Below are 27677 nucleotides of genomic sequence, written 5' to 3'. Positions count from 1 at the left end.
ATTAAGGGATAACTAAGGACAGAGTAATAAAATTAAGGCAATCTCTTGAGCAGATGCAACCCTCAACCTTTCGTCTCCGGTTTGCACTGATCTGCTTTTGAGTTCTCCCAAAGTTCTCCTCGGTTTACATAAGCCTGTGTAAAAACATGAAACATCTTTTCTTTCTTAATTGCATGATCATGTTACATTGAGGCTTCATTTGACAAAATTTAAGGCTTTGGCTGCGTTTACACTATGTACCAGATTTGCCCATCAAGATATCTTCATTTGGGTTCAAGAGGTAACAGCTTGGAGTAAATGCTTATTAAGTTGATAGATTTTAGTCAATTTAATTGTGTTTTTTGCATTTAACGATATCACTGACTTTTAATTTATAGAAAATTTAACCTGCAACGATAGCAATTCTATACAGTAAACAGGGCCTTATTTTAGTTCACAAGTATAAAGTTCGATGTTTGGAACGAGCGTAAAAATTTTGTTTAAAGACGTTAGAGGGTTAATGATTGCATGTTTGAAAGTCATATGCACCTCGAGCCAATAAAAGTAAAAAATTTTATCGTGACGTCAATTTCAGAAGTGTTGAAGTATTTAAATTCGTATGTGTTTACTTTAACGTCAGTCAAGTCGCTTTAACTTTATAGAGAGGAAATGTAAGAGCTGTGTATTTACTGGTGAACAGGCGAAGTAAGATATATATGGAAGAATTTAACAGGTCTTGTTAAGCTTTCGTAGTGTGAAGGATTTTACTATTCGCGACTAAAAAGGTCAAATTTAGAATCGGAAATATGTTCAGAAAGGATGTCCATGACGTCTGTACTGTATTGGTTAAGTGTTGAGGTTACACCACAAATGGAATGATAAAAAGTTATTAAAAGAACATTGTATAACATGTATGAACATTTATGTTGGACTATGAAGACGGACTACATTCTACAAATATGGAAAAGGGGCAGATACAAAAGAGGAGAATGGAGAAACATGATCCAGGTTTTATAGTTCGTAATTAGAGTTGACAAGTTTTAAATTTAGTGTGCATGAATATCAGGTTATTATAATGGATCACGGTGGTCTATTTTTACAATTTGAAGATAAATAAAAATATCATGTTTAAACTAGGATTTTGTGATTAAATCTTTCAATTTTTTGTTGTCAATATAAGAGGCCAAGTGCTGCAAGTAAATAGCTGGTTTTCACTAGTTATTTTTTTTTTAAATGCATACTAAAATATTTCAGTTTCTGAAGAAAAATTACAACAAAATAGTCTATTTTAAAAAGCGTTCATTGAGTTTCTAAGAGAAAAAAATGTCGCTAAGTAATTGCACGAAGCATAAAAACTTATGCGATCAACAAAAAAGCAAGAGACATCAAGTAACTGGAGTCAGATTAGAAAAGAAAAATTTTAAACTACGACGTTATTTGAAACTGAATCAAAGGTTTTACCAAAATCAAAGGAGACCACTCGAAATCTGTATGCTCGTTCAACCATTTTAACCAAAGATACCGACGTTTGTAACCTTTACAACTTAACTAACACATGTTACTGAAATTACTTAACAAAAAACCGAAAATGCCAAATGAGAAATTAATTTAACCTAGAGCAGAGAAGCCTATACCTCATCAAAGGAACCTTTGTTAAAAGATATTATATCTTTTCTTACATGAAGTACGACAACTCAATGTTTCCTGTTTCTAGCATCGAGTTCTATAATAACTGGAGGGGAAACGTCAACAAAATTAGTATAAATTATTAGCGCGCGGCCGCGTGGTCAAAAACATGGCGGATTTTGGTGGTCAAAGTCAGCGGAGAGACGCGGTTTCATGAAATAAAATTTTTGTCGCCCACCCTGATTTGACCACCACGATTGCGAGTATAGAAAATATCAAAACTATTTATTTTCCTAACATAAACACTTTTTTAAAACTTTATTTATTAAACTGCCAACTTTTGTGGTTTGCGGATGCTGAAATAGCGACAGAAAAGGAACATTTCTTGACTCCGGTAAGTAGCACAGTTTTACTATTTTGTTTTTAACACGATACTTGAAGAGTGTTTCTACTACTAAGTTTTAATTTAAAGTTATTTTGGTCCAGTCTTGTTTGTTCTTCACTTAATCGCTCGCCAGACGTGGCGAAGCTGTCAATTTTTATCGAGTATTGCATCCATCTTGTATCATGATCAAGGCATCAAGCTAAACTCTCCTGATTTGAATTGAGTTTACCTCCCAAAAATGGGGCATAATTTGTTCATGTTTTTTTTTGAAAAGATGAAGGGAAGGTTTACAACAGAGTTGTGTTGAAATTGAATGCAGTGCCATGCAAAATTAATGAAAACCATGGTATATGTTGTATAATAAAAATAACTATTAAACTATTTGCCTGCTCAATTTGACTGACTGTATGGTGTAGACAATTATAATGAGATTGGAAAGTTGGATTTATGCAAACAATTTTAAAGTACTACTTAGCGTTTCTGTAAATGAAAGTAGTGTGTTGAACAATGTGCTAAGATTTGTTTCTACCTTGAAATTTTTGTTCTACAGTAGCTTATGATTATATCATTAATATGCATGAAAAATTAAACATATTATTGTCTCATCTCATTAAATCCATACTTGGTATGATTCCAGGTGATCCACAAATTCACATTGGATGCATTGGTTACAATGAAGTTGAATGTAGAAGAAGCAAAAATAGATGGCAAAGAAATTCTTTGTGTCTTATGAAGAATTACTAGAAATCAATAAAAATATTCTTTAAACAAATTGTAAACAAATTTAAATTTCCTCTTGGTCAAGCAAATTAGTCAAAGAAGCAAAGTCTGTCTTCAACATATGACCTTTCCAATTATTTAGTTTCTTTGTACAAAATACTATTTTCGAGAAACTTGATTTGTAAGTCTTTCATTAATATTTTTTTACCAAGAGATAAAAGGAACTAATTCAAAGGCTTGATGTAAAATACAAAGATTTAACAAGTTGTTTATCATTTAATTCCCAAATGTTAGTTTTGTTAGCTGTAAGTTGTTTAAGCAAAACAGAAGAGTAGTAGTGCTCAAAGGGGTTAGCATTTTTGAGAAATTATATCTTGTTCATGACATATATTACACAATTCCAAAAAAACTGTAAGTAATGCACAATAATTTCTATAGAACTCGATAAATTTCTTCACATACTCTGTCAAATAACTATTTTGCCTTCATGCAGCAATAGACAGTGTTTTTGTCAGAGAAGCACTTTAGTTTCCAAGTTTGTAATTTCAATGGAAAATTAATGTAGTTCTGTTCAGTAATAGATCCAAGATTCTGCCAAGCTGTTTACAAAATACAAATTACCAAGCAACAGTGTCATGGTGTTTTGAATTTTTTTCTTTTTTGTAGCTCTTCTAGTTCAACATAATTTCTTTATGAGTTTTCAGTAGATTTATCAGGTAATGACAATACACATATGATACTTATCCATGGTAAACTTTCAGTTGACTTATTTCGTAGGACTGAAGCAAACATTTTCTCGCTTCCTTAGGAGCATTTTTACACAGATTTTTCCATTTGAAGCAAGAAAAATAGGTGCACCAAACTGTTTACAAACAGTCAAACACACAAAAGCATGAAATAATGTATAGGTTTGACGAGATTGACAGGTCTAGTAACGAATGTCGTTTGATTTTCACTTTTTAAAGGCTAAAATGTCATAAAATAACTTAAATGTTACATCCAAAATATGCGTTTCTCTACCGTCGATCTTCTTTATTTTGATGTTTGTCTGTACTGTGTTTTTCACGCAATGCTGAAGCATTATTTTCACATGATATGCTGTCGGCATCGGAATTGTTTTTTTTCTCACTTGTTTTCGTTCATACAAACAGTATTTGAAATCAGGAGGGAGTGAATATTGAAAAAAATTTTTAAAGTGGAAGTTTTGACCACCAAAATCCGCCCAGTGAACTCGACATTTGAATAACTGGAATGATAACCGAAGCCAAAAATTGAAGCCAAAAAAATATTTGTCGTCATCATTCGTCATCACCATTGAGTTCTATAATAACTGGAGCGGCTATCTTAGATATCTGATGACGCCAAAAAAATGGCGGATTTCGTCCTTTGCCGCTGAGATTTACCGAAATTGATCGGTAAATGTTTTGTTTTTCCTATATTTGCAAATAAGTACACAATTTGAATGATTAACACAGTTTTCACCTCAATAATAAATTTCATAAGCAGTTGGTAGTGCATTTTGTTCTCTGAGTATCCACATCTGGTGTTTTGTTCATACAAGAATGATGAAGTGCAAGTAGATATGTCATAGCAAGGCAATATAACCAAATGAATCAAATACCTATAGTGTACTTTTATGCTAGAAGCTTATAAAGTTATTAGGATTATATTAACCATATATCATCAATCTCATGAAAAGAAATAAGAAGCAAAAAATTTGTAGGAAAGCTTTGAAAAGTGAAAAACTTTTCGTTAGAAAAGTAGCAATAATGCATTTGATAAATCTCCATTCTGTACTTTACTAGGTAAATAAGCTCAAACTGTTTCTTAAAGCAAAAACTGTTATAATGAAGAAATATACAGTACAGTAACTTTAAAAGTTTCATCACTGAATCTTTAATGCTTCAGTGTAGTGCATTAGATATTAGTAACATTTATACAACACTCAACTAAAATATTTTGATAAAGATATGACATGATTTAAACATTAAGTTATATAAAACCCAATGGCTTATACAGTTTGATGCTTCACATCTGCATCAAGTCATCAATCTCAGTACAAATGTTTACATAGACACAAACTTTATGGCTTTCCCATTTTATATCTTTGTGAATTAACAATTCATTAAGCATCAAAACACACACAACCTTGCCATCTTTCTTTGGTTCATGAACTTTAACTTCAAAGCATTCAAGGCATCCTTAGTGAATCCATTGTCTCCATCCATAGAATTTGACCATGATCAAATTAAATAACTCTGGATAAGGCAGACAATAAATCAATTATCTTTACAGCATTATCATTTTTTTAAGACTCTGCCTGGTCAATAACATCTTCCAGTCATCTTTACTCCTTGGTCTTCCCTGCATGTTGTCAGCAAATAGAACATAACAAGCTCTGCTCCAAATCATGGGTACTGATGGGGCTGATCATTTCTTTTTGATACTTTTCACAGAGCAAAATGTGTGCAGGGTCTTTTTTGCTTTAGGGAAACTATTTTGCAAATAGATAGGTAAATTTACGATTTCATGCATTAACAAATGACAGAAAAGTATGCAGAATTTTATAGACAAAACAGGAAAACATCAGTATATTTGGCGTTCAAGTCAGTCTTAAAAAATACGATCTTTAATATGTATTTTATGGCTTTTCAAGTGCATGTATAATTGCTTTTCAATCGTTGACGGACTAACAAAACAAACAACTACCTCACCTGTGAGAAGCGATATGTACCTTTTTGTGGAAACAACGACATCCAACAATTGAACGATTGAAGTGTTGGCATTATAAAAGAAATGCCAAAAAAGAATCGTCACAGAATATGGAACTAACGATATCAATATTCTGTGATATCGTGTTTGTTTTTGAAAAATTCTTTATAATTTACTATAGACACCAGGGGGAGGTCGAGAATATTATTTTTCTGCAAAGCGATCATTTCAGCGGAAATACGTCCGTTGGCTGCCATTTTTTTGGCGACCTCGCCCCAGTAAAGATAGCCGCTCCAGTTATTATAGAACTCAATGGTCATCACAGTCCCTCGCGTGTTCATTTTAATTTTTTTAAATCTTTTGTCCCTTGGTAATGGTAGAGTTCGGATCTTAATCAGAGCGTAAAAATAACGAAATTTTTGGAATGAAAAGGTTCACGGAAAGTGAATCAAAGTGATAAATCGAGAAGCAGGGTGAGGTGAACTTGGTCGATCTGCTTTTACGCTGCGGTTTTCCTTTAAAACATATCAAAGTCTTTAAGGATATTCAATAATTGATATCGAGATGACAACCATTTAGTATTTCAATCACTATCAAAATCGATGAAAGATACAATCCCTCTGTAAAAAGTAAAATGCGAGTTATAGACTCAACATTTTTTATGAACCTGGATATTCCAGTTTCTTTTTTCTTCGGAAAAACAGATCTTTAAATCCATTGAAACGACAAAAAAGATAAACACTGTCTGACACTGTTTGAAAATTTACCTTCCGACGAAAGAAAAATTCATGCTTGAATATTTTCTCGTCATATTTTCTTATTGTATTGCCTTTTGAGCATAAAGTGTAATTTTCAGTTGGCTTTTCCTCGTTACAAGTTGTAAGTTACAACGAACTCACTGTAGTAAAGTTTTAGCTGTAAAAAATAACCTTTTGCGAAGAGTTGGCCTAGTGTGTTGTTTGTCGTGATGTTGTTTATATGTTTATGCTTTTGCAGTTTGTATTCAAATTTATATTGGCCGTGTATGTTTGGCACTCAGGGGAATGAAACTGACGTACAAACCGCGTGAATATTAGACTTTGAAGGACTGGAACTGACGTACAAACCGCGCAAGAGACTAGGACTTTGGCTTCAATTTTATATCTATAAAATGTATTGTAGTTATCATTCCAGATATATATATATATGGAGTTCACTGAATCCGCCATTACCGCCATGTTTTTGACCACGGGGTCCAGGCCCCTTTGCCCCTCCAGGTCTTATAGAGCTCAATGGTTTCTAGTTTGTTATTTGTATTTTCATTTGAGGGAGAAACTTTTCCTTCTTGTTTCAATGTAATAAACCATATTTAATCATTTCTACCTTGCTTGAAGTTTTATCTTATGCCAAAGAAGGCAAGTACCTCCAAAGGTTGAACGCTTCTACCAAGGTATTTATATAAACAACTAATATTTGAAATACCATCGATCAATTTTCTATAAAAGCGATTGTGTTAAGTAGCGTAGTCAGGTCTCAAGTTTAGTCACGCTATGAAAATTTCGGAACTTTATGATCATTTATTTCCTTGGAAACCTTTTGTTTTCATTGAGAGTCTTTCACTGATCATCAGAAAGTTTAATAAAATCAATTGTGATTTTTTAATGTACACCGTGAATGTTTAACGACATCAAAACTCAATGTTCTAAAGCTATTCATCCGACATCACTATTTACTTAATAAAAACTTAAACTGTGTTTGTATTAGCCTGAACAAACGTGCGTATCTGAGCTACATCAATTATATCAATCAAAGATAATTTGCAAATGAATCATGAATACATGTTAGAGAAAAATTTCAAACTCTTTTCTTGAAGTTGTCTGTTTCGCATTACTATTATTTACAAAAGAACTAAAAGATGTTTTTTGTGTTTGTACTGGCTTATGCAAACCTTGAGATTTTGGTGAGAACTCTCTAGCTGGTGCAAACCGTCAACTTTCGGTGTAAAGCTTGCACTGACATTGTCTCAAGTTCTACCAAATGTCTCTTCCATTTGCTTAACCATGTACAAAAATTAAGCATCTTTTATTTCCAAATCCCATCCTATATTCAATCTTTACAATTCTCTCTTTCGAATTTTCTTCGTGGGTGTACAAGAGGTGAGGTGTAACCTTTCCCTTACTAATTATCAATATACCAACAATTAAATTTTGATTTTATCTTCTTGTCATCCATTAATATCCATTCATATTAGCCATTAATGTTCATTTGTGTACTTTATTGCAGACGCACAGATGGTTGTTGATATATATTTAAATTACGACTGTGAATTGGCTTTGTCGAATATCTTTCAAAGATTGATCAATGATTTGTCTAAAGTTGTCAAGGACGTCAAGGCATTGAATTAGGAGCGACACCAGTAAGTTGATGAATATGTTTCATAATGTTTACTTCTCTACATTCTCTTGTTCATATGCATGCTACTCGAAAAGGACTGGAACATAGTCTATTATTATGAAAAGGACTGGGACATAGTATATCAACATGAAAAAACTGGAACATAGTCTATTAACATGAAAAGGACTAGAACATGTCTCTAATATTTTGTGCTGACAATGTTGATTAAAATACATTTTTTATCACGTTTTTATATGAATAGTATGAATGTCGTCTTATTTTTATATGATTTTTCCAGGTTCAAGAACGCAGTATTCGTATCAAAGGTCTGGAATGTCTCGTTTCTATTCTTAAATGTATGGTAGAATGGAGCAGGGATCTTTACTTTAAACCTGATTCTCAGGTGGACGATAATTTTGGTGAGTTTTAACATCTTTATGAAATTAAAGAAACTCGCATGTAGCGAATATAAACTTAATATTGTTATACATTTCGATAAGTTATCGCTTTATGATCCATTGTACCCCTCTTTTGATATTGGCTACACTGACGATTTTTGTCTCCATCAAGATTCCATCTTTCTATACTCTGTATCCCCTATTTATCGAAGGTACTCCATTATTTTCTTATACACACGTTAATGTTCTTAATCGTAACTAGTTGTTCGACAATTGTAGTTAACCTCTCAGGATCTAAGTTATCCCTTAGTTATCTTTTTTACCCTTGCTGGTCTCGCGGTGCATCAAGGCTATATCTTAATGTTTGTAGTTACTCATTATTGAACCATGCTACCGTCAATGTTCTAGTCTTTCTCTCAATAATCTATACTATCTTCCAGATCATCTAGGCTATCTGTTAATGATCTATGCTAACCTCTTAATGATCCACGCGATCCCTTATTGATCTCCAAATCATCATAGTTATTCCTCAATACTTCTGTTTAATCTCTTCCATATAAATTTCCTGACAGATCTGGTTGATGATGCACCAACAATTTCTTGAAAAGGAAGCACCGAGGAGAATGAAAACGGAGGGGAACCCGGTGATTTACAATCTCAAAAAACGGCGGGTAGTCAGTCGTCTCTTAATAGTACAAAAGCCATCAATAATGCTGATAAATTTGAGAGTCTTAAACAGAAGAAGGAGACGAAAGAAAAGGGAATTCAATTGTAAGTTTGGTCAACAATTTTGCTTATCTTTTGTACTTTATTCAATTTTACGATTTACTTTAAGATTAAACAAGAATCCATCAAAAGGTATAAAATTTCTTCAATCTGAAGGTCTCATTGGTGAGACAGCAACTAAAGTTGCTCAATTCTTACACACAGATGATACACTAGACAAGGTGATGATCATTTTAGACCATCTATATCCCTTGCAATCCTTTTGTTTATGATACACTAGACAAGGTGATGATCATTGTACTCCATTTATATCCCTTGCAATCGTTTAGTTTATGATACACTAGACAAAATGATGATCATTTTAGACCATCTATATCCCTTGCAATCCTTATGTTTCATTTCACATGATGTTGTCTTCTTTCACTAAAGTTTTCATTTTGTCACATTTTCACGCTATCTTTGAGGAATTTGTAGAAACATTAAATGTTGCTTTAGATTTTGACCCAGTGTTGCGTTATATGGTTTTAGACTATGATTGGTGAGCTGATTGGTGATCCAGGACAGTAAGTATGTTTTTTCACATCTCTCTCGCGTGACAAACACGTGAAAATCGCGTTAAGACGTTTGATTCTCATCTTAAGTATTTATTTCAACATAAATTGAGTCAAGAAAAGTTGATTATGTTAATTTGCCATGAAGCCCATGGATGGTTTGCTCATGATACATGAAATAGTAAATCAGAAAATTTAATCGTAAAATCAAGAATGTTTAATTATGTTTAAGGTTGCATTAAACTCCATGTAAAAGGACAAAAGCTGTTTGAAACTAAGCATTATCTTCAAATCTCTTGGTTATTTTGTCCATAAAAAGCAAAACAATCTTTTTATATGTTCAAAATTTCTCCATCCAGTGAATAATATTGACAGAATTCAGTAAGATTTGCTACTGTTCAAAATAAGCAAACAATAATAGACTTAGATCTATTATTCGTCATGTCCTCAACTGTTCTTCATAACCTCAACTGTTCCTCGTGTCTTCCTATACTTCTTAGATATGAACGGGAGATAATGTACGCCTATATAGATCAGTTGGATTTCACTGGTACCAATCTTGTGCAAGCTCTGCGATTACTTCCGGCTTACATAACTTCCGGCTTCCCGGTGAAGCGCAAAAGATCGATCGACTCATGGAGAAGTTTGCGAGTAGGTTCTGTGAAACGAACCCAAAGTAAGGACATGATTTGTGTCTTGTTATCTGTTGTTTTACATCTCGCATTGCATGCTGGTTAGTGAAACTTACGTAATGACTTTTGTCTATGAACCATGTGTTAATTTTTTTTTCATTTAACATCAACAATAATTTAAGACTATTTTTTGACGATTTTTGTTTTTTTTAAGTATTTTCACATCGAACTTTTATCATTCGAGTTTTGAGGACTGCAATCTGCTGTTAGATAGATGTAAAGTGAGTTGTTTGAACTGGGAGTATTGTTACATGTTTATAGATGTAGATCATCCAGGATTGTAGAGTCCTGAGAAGGACTGTTGTTGTTGATGTTGACTGACGTTTCTACAACCTTACTCATGTACAAACATGTCTTGATATAGCTAGGTTAGACTGTCTATGATAAACTTTTATTTTATATTTTTCATTTATATTTTAGTGACGATGTGTTTGCTTGTGCAGACGCTGCCTACGTTCTGGCTTATTCTATCATCATGTTGACTACTGATCTACATAGTTCACAGGTTACACAGACTTACTTTATTTGCAATGGTTTTCTATAAAAGTGACTTTATGTCTAAGATCAAGTGACTCCATTGTGGTCACGCGAGATTTTCATGGCGTTGATATGGAACCTTCATTACTATCACGTGACAAACTAGCCTTTAGTGGGGACATCGTAATCATGTGAAATTTTGTTTTAGGTTAAACGGAAAATATTGAAAGAACAGTACATTCAAATAAATCGTGGTATAAATGACAGTAAAGATCTTCCATCTGAATATCTTGAAGCAATTTATGATGATATTGCACAGAATGAAATCAAGATGAAACATACACCAAAAGTGAACAGTAGATACGATGCTACACGTATGTATTGGAACATTAATACGAGAATCAAGGCTTAACTGAAAAAATTGTACAGATGCTAGGTAAAGGTGTTGACTGCGAAGTGTAGAGTCCTAGTTCTGAGATGAAGGTGAAGGTCTTGAGATGGAGGTGTTGGTCTTGAGATGGGTGTAGGAAAGGGGCTTATAATGGATATTGTGATGTTCGGTGTTGGTCTTAAGAGAGCTCCAATGCATTTTCATGAAAGTAAAGAGATTTTTATTGTGCTTCCACTTTACAGATTTGCAAAGTGAGAAACATCGTCGTATATTGTATTCTATGGAAATGTGGGAGATGGCGGAAAACGCCAAAACACAAATGGATGACGTGAGTCATATTCAGGCGAATTTTGTCACGGCGACACAGAATGGTCACGTGAAGACAATGTTCAAGGTAGGGGGTGGAGTCTGGAGGATAATGTATGTGGTGTATGTAAGGATTGATTAACGAAGCGTTAATTGTGATGTCAACTTATATGGACAGTGCCAAGTACGGGTGGCGTAGATTTCAAAACATGATGACATTCATCTTAATCTTGTTAAAGAAAAGACTTAGATTTTATGTAATGAATGTTTGCGATGACGAAGAGTAAATCTGTTTTATAATCTAATATTTTAGCTGACCAATGAATGATTTGACTGGATTTTCTATTGAGATAATCCACTACTTAAGCTAAATCTGCTTCTTACAACCGGCCCCAGTCCCCATTGTTGACCATTTTGTTTTGTGTGTTTAAGGTTGCATGGAGTCCGTTTCTTGCCGCGTTCAACGTCAATCTACAAGGCAACGACAATCCTTCTGTTGCTTCATTTTGTCTTGATGGAATCCGCTGTGCAATACGAATATCTTGCATATTCAGCATGCCTGTAAGTTGATAAACACCCAACATTCTGTTCATTTTTGTATATTTGGGTATGAAATAGCGACATTAACGCCTGTGCATACCTTTTCATCCCCTGGTGACCCTTTTCCGGACATAAATATTTATTCAAAAATATGTTGAAAGTTGAATTGTTGAAATTTATGAATATATTTACGTAGTTACATACACGTCGTGTTCTTTGCGTGTTATATGTTCAAGGTTTAGATGATACTCATATGTATACAATAAAAACAGAAGTTTGTTACCTTTGAATTAATTGTCTGTTTGTGTACATATATGGATATATCAGGATGCACGTGAATGTGAAATAATCTTTTCTTAAAAGTTTTTCAATGATTACAGTTAGTTACAATGATGTTAGGGAATATGAATGGAGATTCTTTACCATTAAGTTCATTTTTCGATACTCCTAATAACTCTTTTCACATTGTAGTTGGAAAGAGATGCTTTTGTACAAGCGCTATCCAGGTTCATTTTACTTACTGCGACCAGTGGCACACATATTCATGAAATGAAAGCGAAGAACAACGAGACGATCAAGATACTTTTACCATCGCTCAAACGGATTGTACTTACATCAGGAAGTTTTGGCTCGAGGTAGAGAGAATCATCTTGCTATATATTATGGCTGGTGTCTACGACTGAAAATTTGATCGATTGTTTTTTTCATCAAAGGAAAAAGTCTAGGTCTTATCTGTAGTGGTAACTTCACGATATTGCTACAGTCTTTACTTTTCATTTTTCTAAGTGATTTGTTGACCGTATTTCATACCCTTCACTCACAGCATTCACCGCAAGCAACAAGACATTTTATGATATAACCTCAGGTTGCTTATAACATTGTTGTGACGCTTATAGTGTGTTGTATCATAACATTATTGACTGACGTTTTGACATCATTAGCGGTAGTCATCTTCAGGCTCAAGTGAACCAGAGAACCTTGAACATAAACATGAAAATAAAATTTTGAAGAACTCCTGCACTGTCCATACGTTATGTTTTCTCAGCAGAATATCTTCATCTCAACTTCTTCATTTTGTTTTATTTCGTTTAGAGTTTTCACGGGATCAGTGAAACTGGATGGTGATGCTATCGGTAGGTTTGCATGTATACATTAAACTGCATCTTACATAATATTTTTGTACATCTAACTTGACCATAATTCACTGACCATCCTTTATCCCAAGTATCCAAATCTCCAATACTCGAAATCCCAAGTACCCAAATTTCTAGTACCCAAATCCCCTGTTCCCAAATACTAAATCCCCAGTGTCCCAAATATCCACTATCTAAATCCCCAGTATCCAAATCCCCAGTTCTCAAATCCCAAGTATGGTTATCTCTTGTACCCAAATCTCAAATAGTTTTCGTTTTTGTCCTAAGTCGATTTCGTGGAAGGCTTACGTCAAGTCTCGGAAGTTGAGCTTTCCAATCCTACAATGATAAGTATGTTTAGTCTGCAGAAGATCGTAGAGATTGTATATTACAATATGGGTCGTATTCGGCTGCAATGGTCACGAATATGGACTGTGTTGGGAGATCATTTTAACAAGGTTAGCGATGATTAACGACTAAGATTGTATCTTGATATTATGGATAATAACATCACGTTTTTATGATGTACTCTGGTATAGTAACAAGATAATCATTGTCTTCAATCTTCTACCAACTAAACTACAAGATCAACTGTGAACTATGATGATATTTTAAAACACAGTTGTAGTTTCTTTCATATGTCACGTATAAAAACAAGATAATCAATGCCTTCATCTCCAATGTTCTACCAACTATGGTACTTCTCCATCTTAGATAATTTATGTGCCATTTTAGTGTTGTTGTAACCCTAATGAAGAAGTTGCGTTCTTCTGTGTCGACTCTTTGCGACAATTATCTATGAATTTCTTGGAAAAAGGCGAATTGCCAAATTTCCGACTTCAAAAGGATTTTCTCCGACCCTTTGAATACATAGTGAAGAAAAACAGGTAAATTTATGCAAGAGTCAATTCTATCAGAAAATGTAAAGTTTCTTGCAGCTTGAAAATCTTTCTTTCAAATAAACAAAATTTGTGGCAGACTTTGCAGATTCTTTTCCAAGTTGAAATTTTACGAATAATTTTACAAAGGAATTCTTTCAATCAATCGCTCTGTTTTGTCTAAAATGAGACATCAGCTGTGAATGTTTTGAAATTTGGGATGTTTCTTGATAGAAATCAGAATGGATGACAACAACTTGTAATCACGCTCTATATGCTATCATCGATGTTTTTACTCAGGTATTTGATATTCTTGCTGAAATTCTTCTTGATGATATGTATGGCCATCTAGAGTGGTGTGTCAAACAAGGTAAGCTTGAGATTACGCTACGTGTTTGTGCTTGGCATTTGCCTTGGTGATTTGTTCGTTGTGTCAGAGTTTGTGATTGGTTTGAAGTATGAGAGTTTGTGATTGGTTTGAGGTACATTAGTATACAAGAAGTATCAGAGTTTCTTACAGGCTCCACTGTAAGTGGAGCTTTAGAACTATACTTTTTCGAGGTAGGAAAACCACACATATTACTAAACAACTTTTTCACAAAACATTTTCTTGTGTAGGAGACTTTACTGGACATTTAAGAGAAAACGAAAGTCGTTCGAATGATGGCAATGTCATTAATGCGTTAAAAAATTTCAAATTTCAAAACTCGCATACAGAAATAACACAGCGATGTTTTCACGTTACTGTAACAACATTTCATATAGCCAAGATAAATTCCAGTGGCTCATTCTCAGATATTTTTACATTTCAAGAAATGTAAAAACACCATGTCTTGCTTTGCTCGTTCATTCAATACATGTCTTTAGATAACGAGCATTTAGCGAGGTCTGGTACCAATTGTTTGGAAAATCTCGTCATATCCAATGGCAACACGTTCTCGGAAGACGTCTGGGAAAAAACATGTCAATGTGTAAAGACGATATTTGAATCAACCGTACCTCACGAACTATTGAAATGGAAACCCGCTGACCAACAAGTAATGAGTCTACCCACACCTGATGTCACTCCTGCGTCATCACCACTCAAGGTAAGTTACACTTAGGGCCTGATTATATGGAGGCGAGTTTGCCCGGATAGCGAGCTAGCCCGATGATTTCAAGTGATTGAAAAGAGCCAAAACTTCAAGGTTAAAAATTACAACTGTTTGCGAAGCGCCACACTTCATTCCGGTTGTAATTCTCAAATTATGACAAAATGGTTGTTTTAATTTTAAATGTTTTGCGTAGTTATTAAATCAAAATATTGTGAAATTGCTTGAGAAAATTTATCTGATGATAAGTATTGAATTGTTTCCATTTGCCAAAATCATTTAACGCTTGGCTGAATCCCGGCTACCGGGATCTAGTAATCGGCCCCTTAGTAAATTTTATGAAGTTTTAAAGCCCGACACCCTAAAATTATAGACAAACTTTTATAACTATTCTGTTTGTTTTATGTATTTATTACCCTTAAAATTGACGTATATTTGTAGATAATGTCACCTGTCGACCTGGAGGATGATATCGTGCCCAAATATCCGGAAGGTAAATAAAAAGTTTTTGAATTCTTTTAAAGGAAAATTTTTGTTTCAATTGTCTCCATAATTATAAGATTGGAAAATATTTCATGGTAAGCTAAAGCTCGCATTTTAAAAAAGCTCATTTGAACCAAAAGCTCATATGAAGCAAAAGTTTGCATATTGCAATATAGCTCGTGTGAATCTTTAACTCGTATGGACCAACAGCTTGCATTCTTGGAGTAACAAGTGAAAATTGTTCCGTATTATTTTTCAGACGAGGACGAACAAATGCCTCAAGAAACAGTTGAAGAAACCAAGGAACAAGACAGCATTAGTCTACATAGTACGCCTAGTTTACGATTTGAACCTGTCAAAGAACACGAACCAGGTAACTATGTGTTAGAAATCAATTGAGATTAATAATTTGTTGTCACAGCCTGCTGCCATTTACGTGTTTAATTTACTTTGGTTTGTTGGAAAGGCGTAGGAAAAACTTATAATTGATATATGCGTTTGAAAATCTTCTAATAAGATAAATTAACCCCTTTGTTTGGCATATTTTTACCGACAAATGAAAAAAATCGTCTGAGCGTGAATACGGAAATGTTCAACCAACACCCGAGTGACATTTTTAAATTTTTTCATGTATGTACTTTAACGTCGTAAAATCATCTCATTATTTTAGTTGTGCAGACAGAGAAGAGGCTGTTCAATTCATTGATCATTAAGTGTGTCGTTCAATTGGAACTTATCCAAATGATCGACAATATTGTCTTTTTCCCAAGCACCAGCAAGCGAGAAGATGAATATGCTATGGCTGAATTACAGGTCAGTTGTAATTACGGTCATTGTAGGTAATACTGAGATAAATCGCTTTGTCGTAATGTTGTTATGCCAGAGTTCCCCTTGGTGGCATAACAAAGTTCTTAGCTGAAGCACAGAATATCTAATATACAGAAAAGACACTTGACATCTTTAGTTGTTAGGAATAAATTTAATCAAGGAAAAAGTTTGTCAAACATAATGTGCCAGGATTGTTACCATTGCACTTGACTGTATACAAGTAAGTTGTTTTTGTTTGATGTGTTAGGACACTTGGAGTCTTTAGTTGTAAGAAATAGATTTAATCTCGAAACATTGTCATTTCGTTGTCTCTAAACCATTACAATTGGATAGCGCAAAATAAGGTTGCTAAGGAACATTTTTTGTTACTTTCCTCCTAAATTCCTCCCAGAATAATCTAGAGGATCCATACTTCAAAAAATTTGTCATTATTGCTATCCTTATCTGTCCACAGTACTTACTCATATCCAATCCTCCAAGTTCCCATGTGTCTTTTCACCAAAATCCTTTATCCCTCCATATGTCTATGTAGGTCATGTATTCATCTTATATAAAGTTCTATATTTCATATTCTTTGTTCTTAGAAACTCATTGCTTATGGTCATATTGTTGGGAATACACCAGACTCTATTGAACCAGAGAGGCGTTTAATTGACAGAATTATCGAGACTATTTGCAGTCGCTTTACTGTTATAAATACTGTTGTGAACGTTCAAATACAAATTATAAAATGTTTATAAAAGTAATCTCAAACTGTTATAGTATGTAATGAGGGAAATGATATATCCTTGACGAATTTAACGAGGGTAACGTCATATGTTTTTTACTATTTTAGTCTAATTTTTTATTATTTTTAATATTACGTCACCTACACCAGATATAACATAGAGTTCACAAAAAATATTCTCGTACTATATTGAACTTGCAGGAACGATGTCTCTTTCAAGGGAAAGAGCTACTTGTTATATAAATATAAGAAAAAATATGCTAGGAAGACAATTTGATCTTTTATAAAAACGGGACATTAATTTAATTATCAAATTTTCTGTTTTATGAAGTTATTATAAATTACTTACAAAAATCATCACAGAAAAGAGTATCCAACCGTGTATCAAAACCGTATGAGGTACATACCCATATTTTTCAAGGTATTTTAATGAAGTTAATCATTTATTGAATCTAAAAGTTTTGTAAAAATTTTCGTAGATTCTTTACAATACAACAATAAGAAATTGAAGGTCTGTTATGCCGATCGGTGCTTAGTACCTATTACATCAATACATCTCTTGATCTTTGACCCTGGAATTTCGGAAAAATAGTTTGGTCATTTCCATTTGGACAATTTTTGGTTTTTATTCTCTTCAAATTTTTTTAAAATTTATACTGGAGCCTGTTGCACAAAGCCTGGATAGCGTTATCCATTGGATAGTAGTTTTTTAAATTTGTGAATGTGCATGGTTATATTTTGTTTATGATGATGAAACTTTGTAATTCTAGAACCAATATTGTATTTCATTTATTGTTCAGTTCGAATCTTTGATTTTTCTCTTTTAAGATATTTTTGAAGCGCTCAAAACCGTTGCTACTCAGTTCAATGGATAGCGTTATTCGACCTTCGTGTAACTGATCTCTTCTTTGGTAATTTATTGGTAAAGTCTCTGTAAAAATATATATCTGGTGAGAACCATATATGGACAATGAACATTATTATTGTCTACTCTTCAGCTGTATCCAGTTACAAGTGCGGAAGTGAATCACAATGATCTCGTGATGAGCCCATCCTTTACATTTCAATGATGTGTACATTACAATACGAAGAAAGGGAAAATCGAAGAAATATTTCAATATAAAACTGTGACTCTACGATGTAGAACGAAAAAATAAGTGTGGGAATGACGAAATAGTCGCTTTGATCATATTTGTGAGTAAAATTGTGTAAAACATTGATTTTAAAGCCGTATTTAACTACTCGTTGTATTGTAAGGTTTGACTAAATGGCAGAATACTCGTCCACTTGGATATATTGACTGTGTATCGACATTTTCAGTAGATACACAGATGATTTTATACCGTATGTAAGATGATTTTAAATTCTGAGAAAAGAAAAATCAACGTGAAACGAAACTATAAGATAAATAGTGCTACATCTATTGGACAATACGATAATATACATTTATGCTTAGTATATCAAATTGCGTTTCATCATATAAACACAAATGATCTGTTTACCTATCAAAACGACTATATTTTATTATTTAAATCAACCACGAACGATTTGCATCAATTATACATTACCACATTGATAGGTAATTATAGATTTATAGTGCCATTGTCGCACAACCTAAGCGTTCTGTTGTGCGGGATGCTAAATCACGATTCTTTTGACGACAAACGTTGGTTCATTACCACGAGTATTAAAATCAAAAAATGCTTATCCAATTCGTCTCTTCAAGACTTCAACTCAATGCGTTACAATGCATTAATCAAATGCGTCGATAAAATGCGACAATCAAAAAGGCGTATTGAAACAACCAGAAACAGCGTTTGCAGCCTCTATATATACTAAACATTCAACAATATAAAATTACAAAGTTTCCTCTTTGCCACGATTGAAAAGAAGGTCTTCCTCAGTAACTCAATGCTTTGAACTTCCCATGACAAATGCATGTGCGTAATTTAACGTAAATAGTTCACATTTTACCATGCTCTTACTTCTTTAGTAATGTTCATGCTTACAGAAAGAGAAAGATACTTCACTTGTTTTGCATATTTATGAACATTTCTTCCGTATACTATTTTATTCTGATAAGTTTTACATCGTCCATATTATTATTGATAAATTGATAAAATTTACGACAAACCAGGTAACGTGGCCAGAAAAACTGCCTGTTGCTCATTTCTTTTGCTGTTTTTTAGTTTTTCCAATTTTTATGAGCACAAAATGGTTAAAGCCACAAAGAATTCAACATAATTTATGTATTTTTTTAATGATCCTTTTATTCGTTTGAAAATGACTGACTCAAGTAGTACCAACTATTGTCTGACTATAGCTGCTGATCTTTGGTTTGAAACTCAACCTTTGACAAAAAATGGCCATTTGGATCGATATTTGGATACATTTTGGCCTATTTTCTATTCTAATAACTTTTCAGAATCAAATTGGTAATTTATTATAAAAGTCTATGTAAAAAACATAAATCTGGTGAGAACCATATGTGGACAATGAACATGATCGTTAACTACTTTTCAGCTGTATCCAGTTACAAGGAAGGGAATAAGAATCATCTCGTGATGAGCTCATCCTTTACATTTGAATACACACGTCTACACTACAATACAACGAAAGACAAAAATGAAGAAATATTTCATTATAAAACTGTGAATTTACGTTGTGGAACGAAGGAATGAATGTTGAAATGTAGAAATAGTCGTTTTGGTCATATTTGGTGAGTAAAATTTTACAAAACATAGATTTTAAAACATTATTGTTTAGCTACTCGTTATATTGTATCACAGATTTTACTAACGTTTTATATTTGAGCTTTGATGTAAGTTTTTCAGTTGGCCGTTGATTTGTTTCATTTTAAAGTTTTGTAACTTATTTTTGTACCATTATTTTTCTTGTTTTTAGTTTGAAGTTCAAACAAATGCTTCATAATTAAAACCAAACATTCTCCATTAAAAGTAAGTCAGAGTATTCACAACAATATATTCTAAATAAATTTCTTGTTTGAAAATGGCTTCACCACCTGATAAACTGAAGATTGAGGCGAATGGATCTCGTTTAAGTAAACTTTTGATAAATAAAGGAACCCAAGCTTTGAAAACAACATTGCAATTTAGTTTTAACTTTCGATCATCAAGTTTGATCAAAGAACTTAAAGATCTTTCAACAATGAACAAATTGACTTTATTAAAAAACAAAAGTGTCATCAGTAAAGAGCAATGGGAGCTTCTTTACCCATCAAAAGGCTCATCACCTGACATTGACAACTTTGACATCTCATTATTGACTGTCTTATTGCGAAATATATGTAGACTAGCACCGCCAAATGGTGGATGGGATAATCCTTCACCTTCAGATACTTCAATTTCAGCAAATATTGCAAGAATAAAGTTGTATCGAAACAAAGTGTACGGTCACATAACCACAACTAGTGTAAACGACAGTGAGTTTGAGCATTTGTGGCAGGAAATTTCAAAAGCATTGGTTGGTCTGGGTATTCAACAAACTGAAATAGATGAAGCAAAGAAAGCTCCCCTCAGTCCTGATGAAGCAAACCATATTGAATTATTGAAAAACTGGTATGAAAAAGAAAAGCAGTTAATCGATGTCGCTGAAGAAACTAAAGAGGTTGTAACAGAATTAAAAAAAGATTTTGAAGTTATGAAAAATAAAGTTAAAGAAATTAAAGAAAACATGGCAACAAAAGCTGATGTAGAAATGCTAGAGGACAAAATATGCTCAGATCTTCAGAAGCTTAGAAAGTGCAATTTTAATGGTCTTATAAAAGATCTTAACAAGAAATACCTTGAAGGCACTAGACAATGGTTATTTGAAAAACTTGACACTTGGTTTACCGACAAAAACGAAGATGTTTCTAATGTCATGATTTTGATTGCCGGTCCTGGCGTTGGTAAAAGTGTGTTTGCTGCTGAGGTGTGTCGACGATATTCTGAAAAGAAGAAACTTGCTGCTTCTCATTTCTGCAGATATAATAGATCAGATTATAGAAATCCTCGAGTGTTGATAGAATCATTGGCTATTAGCATGTGTGATACAATATCAAATTTTAAAAGTAAACTGAATGAAGAATTACAGAGAAACAATTCCAAAGAATCGATCACCGATAAATTCCTTGTTTTATTAAATAATCCATTGCATTCATTGGAAGATCATAAGCCAATGCTTTTGGTTATTGATGCCTTAGATGAAAGCCAAGTTGATGGCAAAAGTGAATTGTTAGAATTAATTGCAGAAGAGTTTGACAGACTGCCTAAATGGATTAAAATCTTCATCACCAGTCGTCCAGAACTTCCTGTTCAAAAGGAGTTGAAAGACATGAATCCCGTGGAAATTACAATTCGTCCTCGTGATGAAAACAACTTAAAAGACTTGCACAAGTATTTGAGAATTCAGTTAAATAATCAGGTACAAGAAGATCGCTACGTTCTTCAGTTTTTAGTTGAAAAATGCGAGGGATCATTTCTTTACGCTTACCACGCACAACTGAGCTTGAATAAAGAAAATATTGAGCTTACTTACCAAAACATTAGACAATTGGTCCCTGGTGGGTTAAGCAGTGTTTACACAAAGCAATTCAAAAGAGTAAAAGAATTGTTAACGAAGGAAAGTACCAGAAATTCTGTTATCTCAGAAACTACTTTCATGCAATTTCTTGAATTGTTGGCTGCCTGTCGGGAGTCTTTACCATTAACTTTATTGCTTGGCTATTTAGGTTTTTCTGGTGACATCAAGTTTGAAGTCCGCAGTAAAATCATTGAACCGTTATCTCAAATTTTGCCAGTTTACAATGATTGTTTAACCGTGTATCACAAATCTCTAATTGATTGGTTGAAATCAGATGGTTATGAAGAGCATGAGTTTACAGTTGATCCAAAAAATGGTCATAAGTTTTTATGGCATGCTTGTGAGGAAGTGTTTGAACACATCAAGTCGATGAACATTTTTGAAGATCAGATGAACACTACTATGATTGAATATGCATTGGAGAATGGAATTTATCATTTGTCAGAATGTGGCGAAAATGTTGACTTTATCTGTGCAGTAGATGTCAAAGTGACATTTTCGAGGTTAATGCGTGTGAAAGGCATTAACGTGCGGTTAATAACCATTGGTTTTGAATTATCTGAAATCATTAAGGAACGATTTACTTTCTTAAAAAAAAATGTACTTGAGAAACTACTATTCCATTTGAGCATGCTCGAAGTTTTCCAATATTTTAATTTTACTTATCAAAGTTGTTTTCAATTACATGAAAGCATAAGTTATCTTCAATTTATTGCAAACAGCATTCATGGCAATAACGAAAAAAGATTATTGGCAAGGAATTTATTGAAACAAGGAAATTTTGTTTGGTTTGAGGATTTAGACTCAACATATTTAACAAACCATCATCATTTGACTGTCTCCATGCGTGCTAACGTTACATCTCTTTGTGTGTCGTCCAATGAAGAACTTCTTGCTGCAGGATATGAAAATGGTCAAATATCTATTTATGAGCTTCCTGAATTCGAGCAACGATACACTCTAGGCACTGCAATCGATGTTTCAAGGTTGGATAAGTGGAATGATGTAGAAAAATGTATGTTACTGTATGACAACTATAATTATCCAACATTAGAGAAATTTGGTTTTGTACGTGGAAACATCTGTTGTTGCTCCTTTTCACCTACCGGAAATAGACTGGTAACCAGTGATGGATCTACTGAGGTAAAGTTGTGGGACGTTAACAATGGAAGTTTGTTATTATGTTTACAGTCACATGATGTCGTTAATCATTGCTCTTTCTCAGATTCTGGTTTGTTTATTACAGCAAGATATGTTGAATGGTATTCTAAAGATGTGTTCACAGCATGGAATTCATTAACTTTGCAAAGAATCGATCGACGCTGCGTTGTTGATTACCAAGAACTACAATGCACCGATAAATATTCAGAGTTCTGTGTTGCAGAATTCGACGAGACTTCGGATGTTTTTCAATTCCCAAAGTCAATCAATATAAGTAAAAAGTATTGTCCACTACCTGCACATATAATGACAAGACACCATTATCGTGATTGTATTTTTTATCATACAAGCCAGAATGGAAAGCTTTCTGAAATCACTCAGTTGACAAAATACAAGGAGAAATGGAGAAATGGAGTTTCAAATCAAGGAGAAATGGAGTTTTGTTTACCAGATGTTAGGTGTCCATGTGTTCTTAGGACTCTTGACAAAGTCCATCGAATCTCGTTAAAGGAATTTTACGTTGTACCGTTTTTTTCCATGCTTAAAATTTTCAAAACTGATCATCTTTGGAGACCTTCATTTATCTTTGAGGAATTTAGAATTAAATGTTGTTGTTTTTCACCGGATGGATCTTTTTTTGCTGCTTTCGCTGTTGGTGACCACGTCAACATTCATATTTGGAGCATTGAACGTTGCACTATTATTCAAACTGTACCAATGCAACTGAAGAATGCATTAGGATGTTGGTGGTCAGATGGTTTACTGTGGATATGGGATGGTTCTGATCATCTCATGAAGATATCAACTTCGTCTGAAAATTTTGTAGATTCTACTAAAGCAAAGCATGTTAACATTGGATTTAAACCTAAGGAAATCTTAACATTTGGTGATGTCTTAGTTTGTAAAGTCCTTATGCATTTTTGGCCATATAAAGACTTTGTTCAAGTTGTTAGAATTACTAAGGGTGAGATACAATACAACGAAAGACTTCCTGTTGATAGTTCAAAATTTAAAGCAGCAGCTGTATCACCTGATAATTCTGTTATTTTAACTGTAAACAAAACAGAATACACATTATTGAATTGGGGAAATACCAACAATGAACTTTACTTGAAACCTTGGCATACTGCAGAAATACCCAAATTAGCTGTCATTGAAAAATTTGTTCGAGAACAGATAACTGTAAATGATCTAGAGTTCAACTGCTGTATAAGTGATAGTAAACAAGCGGTCATGGCATTTTGCGAAGGCATCAAAAGTAAGGGCATTTATGTAATTAATGTTCACGAGAATGGTGATGTGAATGCCATTTTGCATGATGTCAGTAAATATTTATGGGACTCCAACCTAATCGTACACAAATCTTATTGCATTGCAGTGTTTAATCATTCATTGGTTGCTGTAGATTTAAAGAGTGCTAAAGTATGCACTAAATTTCACGGACGTTATTTTGAGTCTATTATAACTATGCATTCGAATACAGGAACTTTAGCTATTGTTGAGAGTTTAGATTGCACAATTCAATTTTTAAAACTTAATGTTCCTGAATAAATACATCAACTCAAACTTTAATAGTAAATTCAAAAAGCTGTTGAGAAAATTGCACATAGATGTTGAAGGTCGTAAGGATGATTGCTTGTTTCCACCTGCTATAGTTTTCTACAGAAGAAGTATACTTATTCTACCAAATAGTACCTAAATTTATTGGTACTATTTCTTGGAATGTCTTACCTCCTGCTATTAAAGAATGTAAATATTATCTATGTTTTGCAATAATCTGAAACGATGTATAATTGCTTTTTATAACACAAATGACTTGTATTTAAAAAGAACGCTTCTATACTAATTGATCATGAATATTTGTTTATTCCTTTCTAAGATTCTACTTGTAATCTTCATAAATGAATTGTCATATACAAAAAATTGAATTTTTTTCATTTTTAAAGATAGTTGTAAGAAACTATCAGTATTTGAAAGACTTTAATGAAGAGAATTAACTAATGGATAAAAAAATTAGAAAATCACTAATTACACTAATTATCCAACATGGCGGCCACTAATTAGCCAATAAATTAACTTCGCTGCGAACATGATATCTTGGGAACCAATGATCCAAATTCAATGAGTAATGTTTTTTTTTAAAGCTTAGAACATAATCTAGTGCTTGACACTTTTCAATTTTTTACTAATTCTTTATAAACAAAAATATATTCCAAAATTTGATTTACTTCAGTAATTTTGCATTTTTGGTACACATTTTATGACATAACGAGTAAATATTTCATCAATGCAAAATTTCAAAATTTGAAAAATGTCAAGCATTAGATAATATTACTAGCCTTCAACATACAAAATTTCAGTCATCTCTGACAAATAACAAAGATATTATGATGTCACAAAGTTCTTACTACGTGCTAAAAACACCTAAAATGAGAAAACAGCATTTAAAGTTTACGTAACCTATATTATACCTCTGGAAGCCCTAAAAATTGCCAGCTTCATACATAAGTAACTCCTTGCTTATGTTTAGCATTGTCAATATAATTCTTTCTAATGTTTCTTAATGTTTTTCTTTGCTTCTTCACCTTCTCTGAGCTCTTCTTTGCCGACAACCTTATCCGATGATGATCACATTCTTGAGCCCCTTTACCTTGAAACATTCCAGGAGTTGTGTCCAGTTCACTTAATATCTTTAACAAATTTATGTCCTCATCATTAAATTTAATTATAGCCAAGTATGTAGCAAGAGCAACTGTCTCTTGTTCAACATATGTGGTCTTCGGACATCTTTCCCATATCACGGCCTCTCTTGCCATGTACCATCCAAAGATATTCCACATTCTGGTGCTCCATTCTCCTCTTTAACATGCATAGCATTGCTGAGCATGTTGTCATTGGCCAATTGTTGAACAACTGGTAATAGCTTTCCATTTTGGATCACTTTAAAACTTCGGCAAGTTGGTGGTGGAGCCATATTCATGACCTTGCTGAATGTGACCATTGCAGCTTTCCCTCAACCCATTTCTCGAAATGCTAGGACTACTTGGACATTAACTTCGTGTGAACAGCCTTGCTTTTTAAATGTGTTGAAACTATACTTCCACTCACATTCTTTATTCTTACATTGAAGAACAATATAATGTGCATAGCTTTCCCTTTTCCTCAAGTCAACATGGGATTCCACACTGCTTTCGCAATCAGGGCATTTTAAAATTTCATGAAAAACAGCGAAGACAAGTCCATAAACACGGTGCCTTCTTTTGCAATGTGTAGATTATTAAAAGCTTCGCCAATGCTCCTCGTTTGATGACTTATTTTCTTTCCAGAAGGTCCAGGATTTGCGTCATTGTTTCCGCCATATTTTGACTTCTTTGCCATTTTCGATGGCGGAGTTTTAACAGCTTTTCTCTTTCTATTTCGACTATTCCTCATTATTTTTCACTCTGATTATTAACGTAATAACAAAAGGAAAGGTCCGAAATACTAACAAAAAGACTTTTCTCCTTAGAGATACAAAATTATAATGTTTTTTGAAGAGCAACTTTTCGAACAATGCGAGCACGCATCTTTGATTTGAAATTCTAAGAGTTACCATGGTGCCAAATTGCAACCAATCACGATGTAACTTAACGAGAAGGCTTTGAATAACATCCACCAAAAGTAGAAACAAAAAATTCGCTTTAGAAGGGGAGTTTTTAGGGTGAAATTTGGGTAAAAATCCGTTGCTAAGGCGTTGCTATGAAACAAAAACTATAAGAAGACAACTTGGAAAGCATTTTTCGTGGGTAAATGATAGTTTTAACGAAAAACGATTAGAATATTCATAAAAATCACAGCATAAAGTACCGATAATGATAAAAAAAAATTTTGAGTTTTTAGAAAAAATAGTGCCTTCAACTTGTATATGACCACCTTAAACAGGACATCCTCTAGATTAGACTACTACTGTAAGATGCTCTGCCAAACTTATTATTATGTATTGTATCTCTGAACAAATTTCATGTTGATGATTTACTTTTTAATAAAAATGCATGGTTAGATAATTTGGTTATTTTTATTTAACAAATAGATAACATTTAACCGTTGTCTATACAGTTATATATACACGGGTATGACGTCATTGTGATAAAAACTGAGTGGCCACGAGCCGCCGGGGCAAATCAATGTTTGAAAACCGGATTTTTTCTTTTCTTTTTGCTCAAATACGTCCAATGCTTCAACTGGGCATTCTTAATTTCTTTATTTGCCCATTCAGGGATATATTCAGGTAAATATTCAAATAAATTCTCCGTTCGTTTGTCATTTAAAAACCAGGAATTTTCTGTGACCTGAATTCCGTGTATCTGTCCTGTTATAGATCATAGCTCTCGAGCAATGAATTTGCTCAAAATTTTCCGGTTATTATATAATATTATATATTAAACGTCGAGAACTCATTCATTTTGAGTCATTTGACAATATGGTGTTGTTGTAGATGAAGATTATTTTGTTTATATCATAGAGTGACTTTCTTTGAACATTCTTTCAAAAACTGTAAATAAAATTTACCTTAAGCATGTTAATATCGTGAAAACAAGTTTTGTATGATGTTAAAAATTCACATTTATAAAACACCATCATTATGTCATGTCATGTCATTGGGTTTTATGGTCATTAGTTGAAAAATGTGAGAGATCATTTTTGTACGTTTATTATGTACATATGACCTTAAAGACAGAAAATGTTATATACTGTCAACAATTCCCGTATGTAAAAACATCATCATGACGTCATGTAAATAACTGAGATGAAAATTAATGAATAAAGCTTTTACCATTTTGACACAAGTTCATTTGAACTTAAGAATTGATTTTTTTTGAGTAAAACTTTTTTGATTAAAATATTGAAGAATGATAAACTTCACTTTCTATTTTCAT

At 33.3% G+C, this 27677-nt stretch overlaps 3 protein-coding genes and 2 long non-coding RNA genes across 8 annotated transcripts in view; all 5 read left to right on the top strand.

Annotated features, from left to right (window-relative positions):
* The first annotated feature begins 7787 nt into the window (after nt 1–7787).
* Nucleotides 7788–8904, top strand: LOC124450968. Of its 4 annotated transcripts, none has more exons than XR_006950281.1 (3): nt 7788–7817; nt 8094–8214; nt 8766–8904. It is a non-coding gene; the product is annotated as an uncharacterized LOC124450968 (long non-coding RNA). The 4 variants fall into 4 exon arrangements; XR_006950282.1 differs by lacking the exon at nt 8766–8904 and adding an exon at nt 8643–8730; XR_006950280.1 differs by lacking the exon at nt 8766–8904 and adding an exon at nt 8366–8384.
* Nucleotides 8905–9043: 139 nt separating this feature from the next.
* On the top strand, nt 9044–11101 carry LOC124451182 (brefeldin A-inhibited guanine nucleotide-exchange protein 1-like). Its single transcript, XM_047001808.1, has 5 exons — nt 9044–9140; nt 9448–9482; nt 9971–10146; nt 10606–10667; nt 11069–11101. The coding sequence occupies exons 2-5, from the start codon at nt 9451–9453 to the stop codon at nt 11099–11101; spliced, it is 303 nt and encodes a 100-aa protein (XP_046857764.1). The 5' UTR covers nt 9044–9140; nt 9448–9450.
* Nucleotides 11102–11374: 273 nt separating this feature from the next.
* LOC124450972 lies at nt 11375–12410 on the top strand. Its single transcript, XR_006950286.1, has 3 exons — nt 11375–11424; nt 11769–11897; nt 12348–12410. It is a non-coding gene; the product is annotated as an uncharacterized LOC124450972 (long non-coding RNA).
* A 5608-nt stretch (nt 12411–18018) lies between these two features.
* The window catches only part of LOC124450948, a 43845-nt gene continuing 34186 nt past the window's right edge, over nt 18019–27677 (top strand). Inside the window, exons 1-2 of the mRNA XM_047001600.1 lie at nt 18019–18210; nt 19540–19735. The gene's annotated coding sequence lies outside the window, so the exon portion shown is untranslated. The remainder of the gene's footprint in view (nt 18211–19539; nt 19736–27677) is intronic.
* Nucleotides 20026–24666, top strand: LOC124451181. Its single transcript, XM_047001807.1, has 6 exons — nt 20026–22270; nt 22487–22615; nt 22826–23035; nt 23588–23725; nt 23828–24019; nt 24641–24666. Exons 1-6 carry the CDS (start codon nt 20026–20028, stop codon nt 24664–24666), a joined length of 2940 nt encoding a protein of 979 aa, XP_046857763.1.

Source organism: Xenia sp. Carnegie-2017, unplaced genomic scaffold (assembly GCF_021976095.1).
Source record: "Xenia sp. Carnegie-2017 unplaced genomic scaffold, XeniaSp_v1 HiC_scaffold_24, whole genome shotgun sequence".
In the NCBI taxonomy this organism is placed as follows: Eukaryota; Metazoa; Cnidaria; class Anthozoa; order Malacalcyonacea; family Xeniidae; genus Xenia; species Xenia sp. Carnegie-2017.
Note: the sequence above shows the minus strand (reverse complement) of the source record. Positions and strands in the feature narration are given on the sequence as shown.

Bases quoted from the DNA above. Each gene is read 5' to 3' on its own strand.
- LOC124451182 (XM_047001808.1), top strand. From the start codon at position 9,451: ATGATTGGTGAGCTGATTGGTGATCCAGGACA. The intron at 9,483-9,970 runs GTAAGTATGTTT...TATACTTCTTAG, and splicing joins CTGATTGGTGATCCAGGACA to ATATGAACGGGAGATAATGT. The intron at 10,668-11,068 runs GTTACACAGACT...AAAATTGTACAG, and splicing joins CTGATCTACATAGTTCACAG to ATGCTAGGTAAAGGTGTTGA.
- LOC124451181 (XM_047001807.1), top strand. From the start codon at position 20,026: ATGGCTTCACCACCTGATAAACTGAAGATTGAGGCGAATGGATCTCGT. The intron at 22,616-22,825 runs GTATGTTACTGT...GCTCTTTCTCAG, and splicing joins GTGGAATGATGTAGAAAAAT to ATTCTGGTTTGTTTATTACA. The intron at 23,726-23,827 runs GTGAGATACAAT...TAAACAAAACAG, and splicing joins AGTTGTTAGAATTACTAAGG to AATACACATTATTGAATTGG.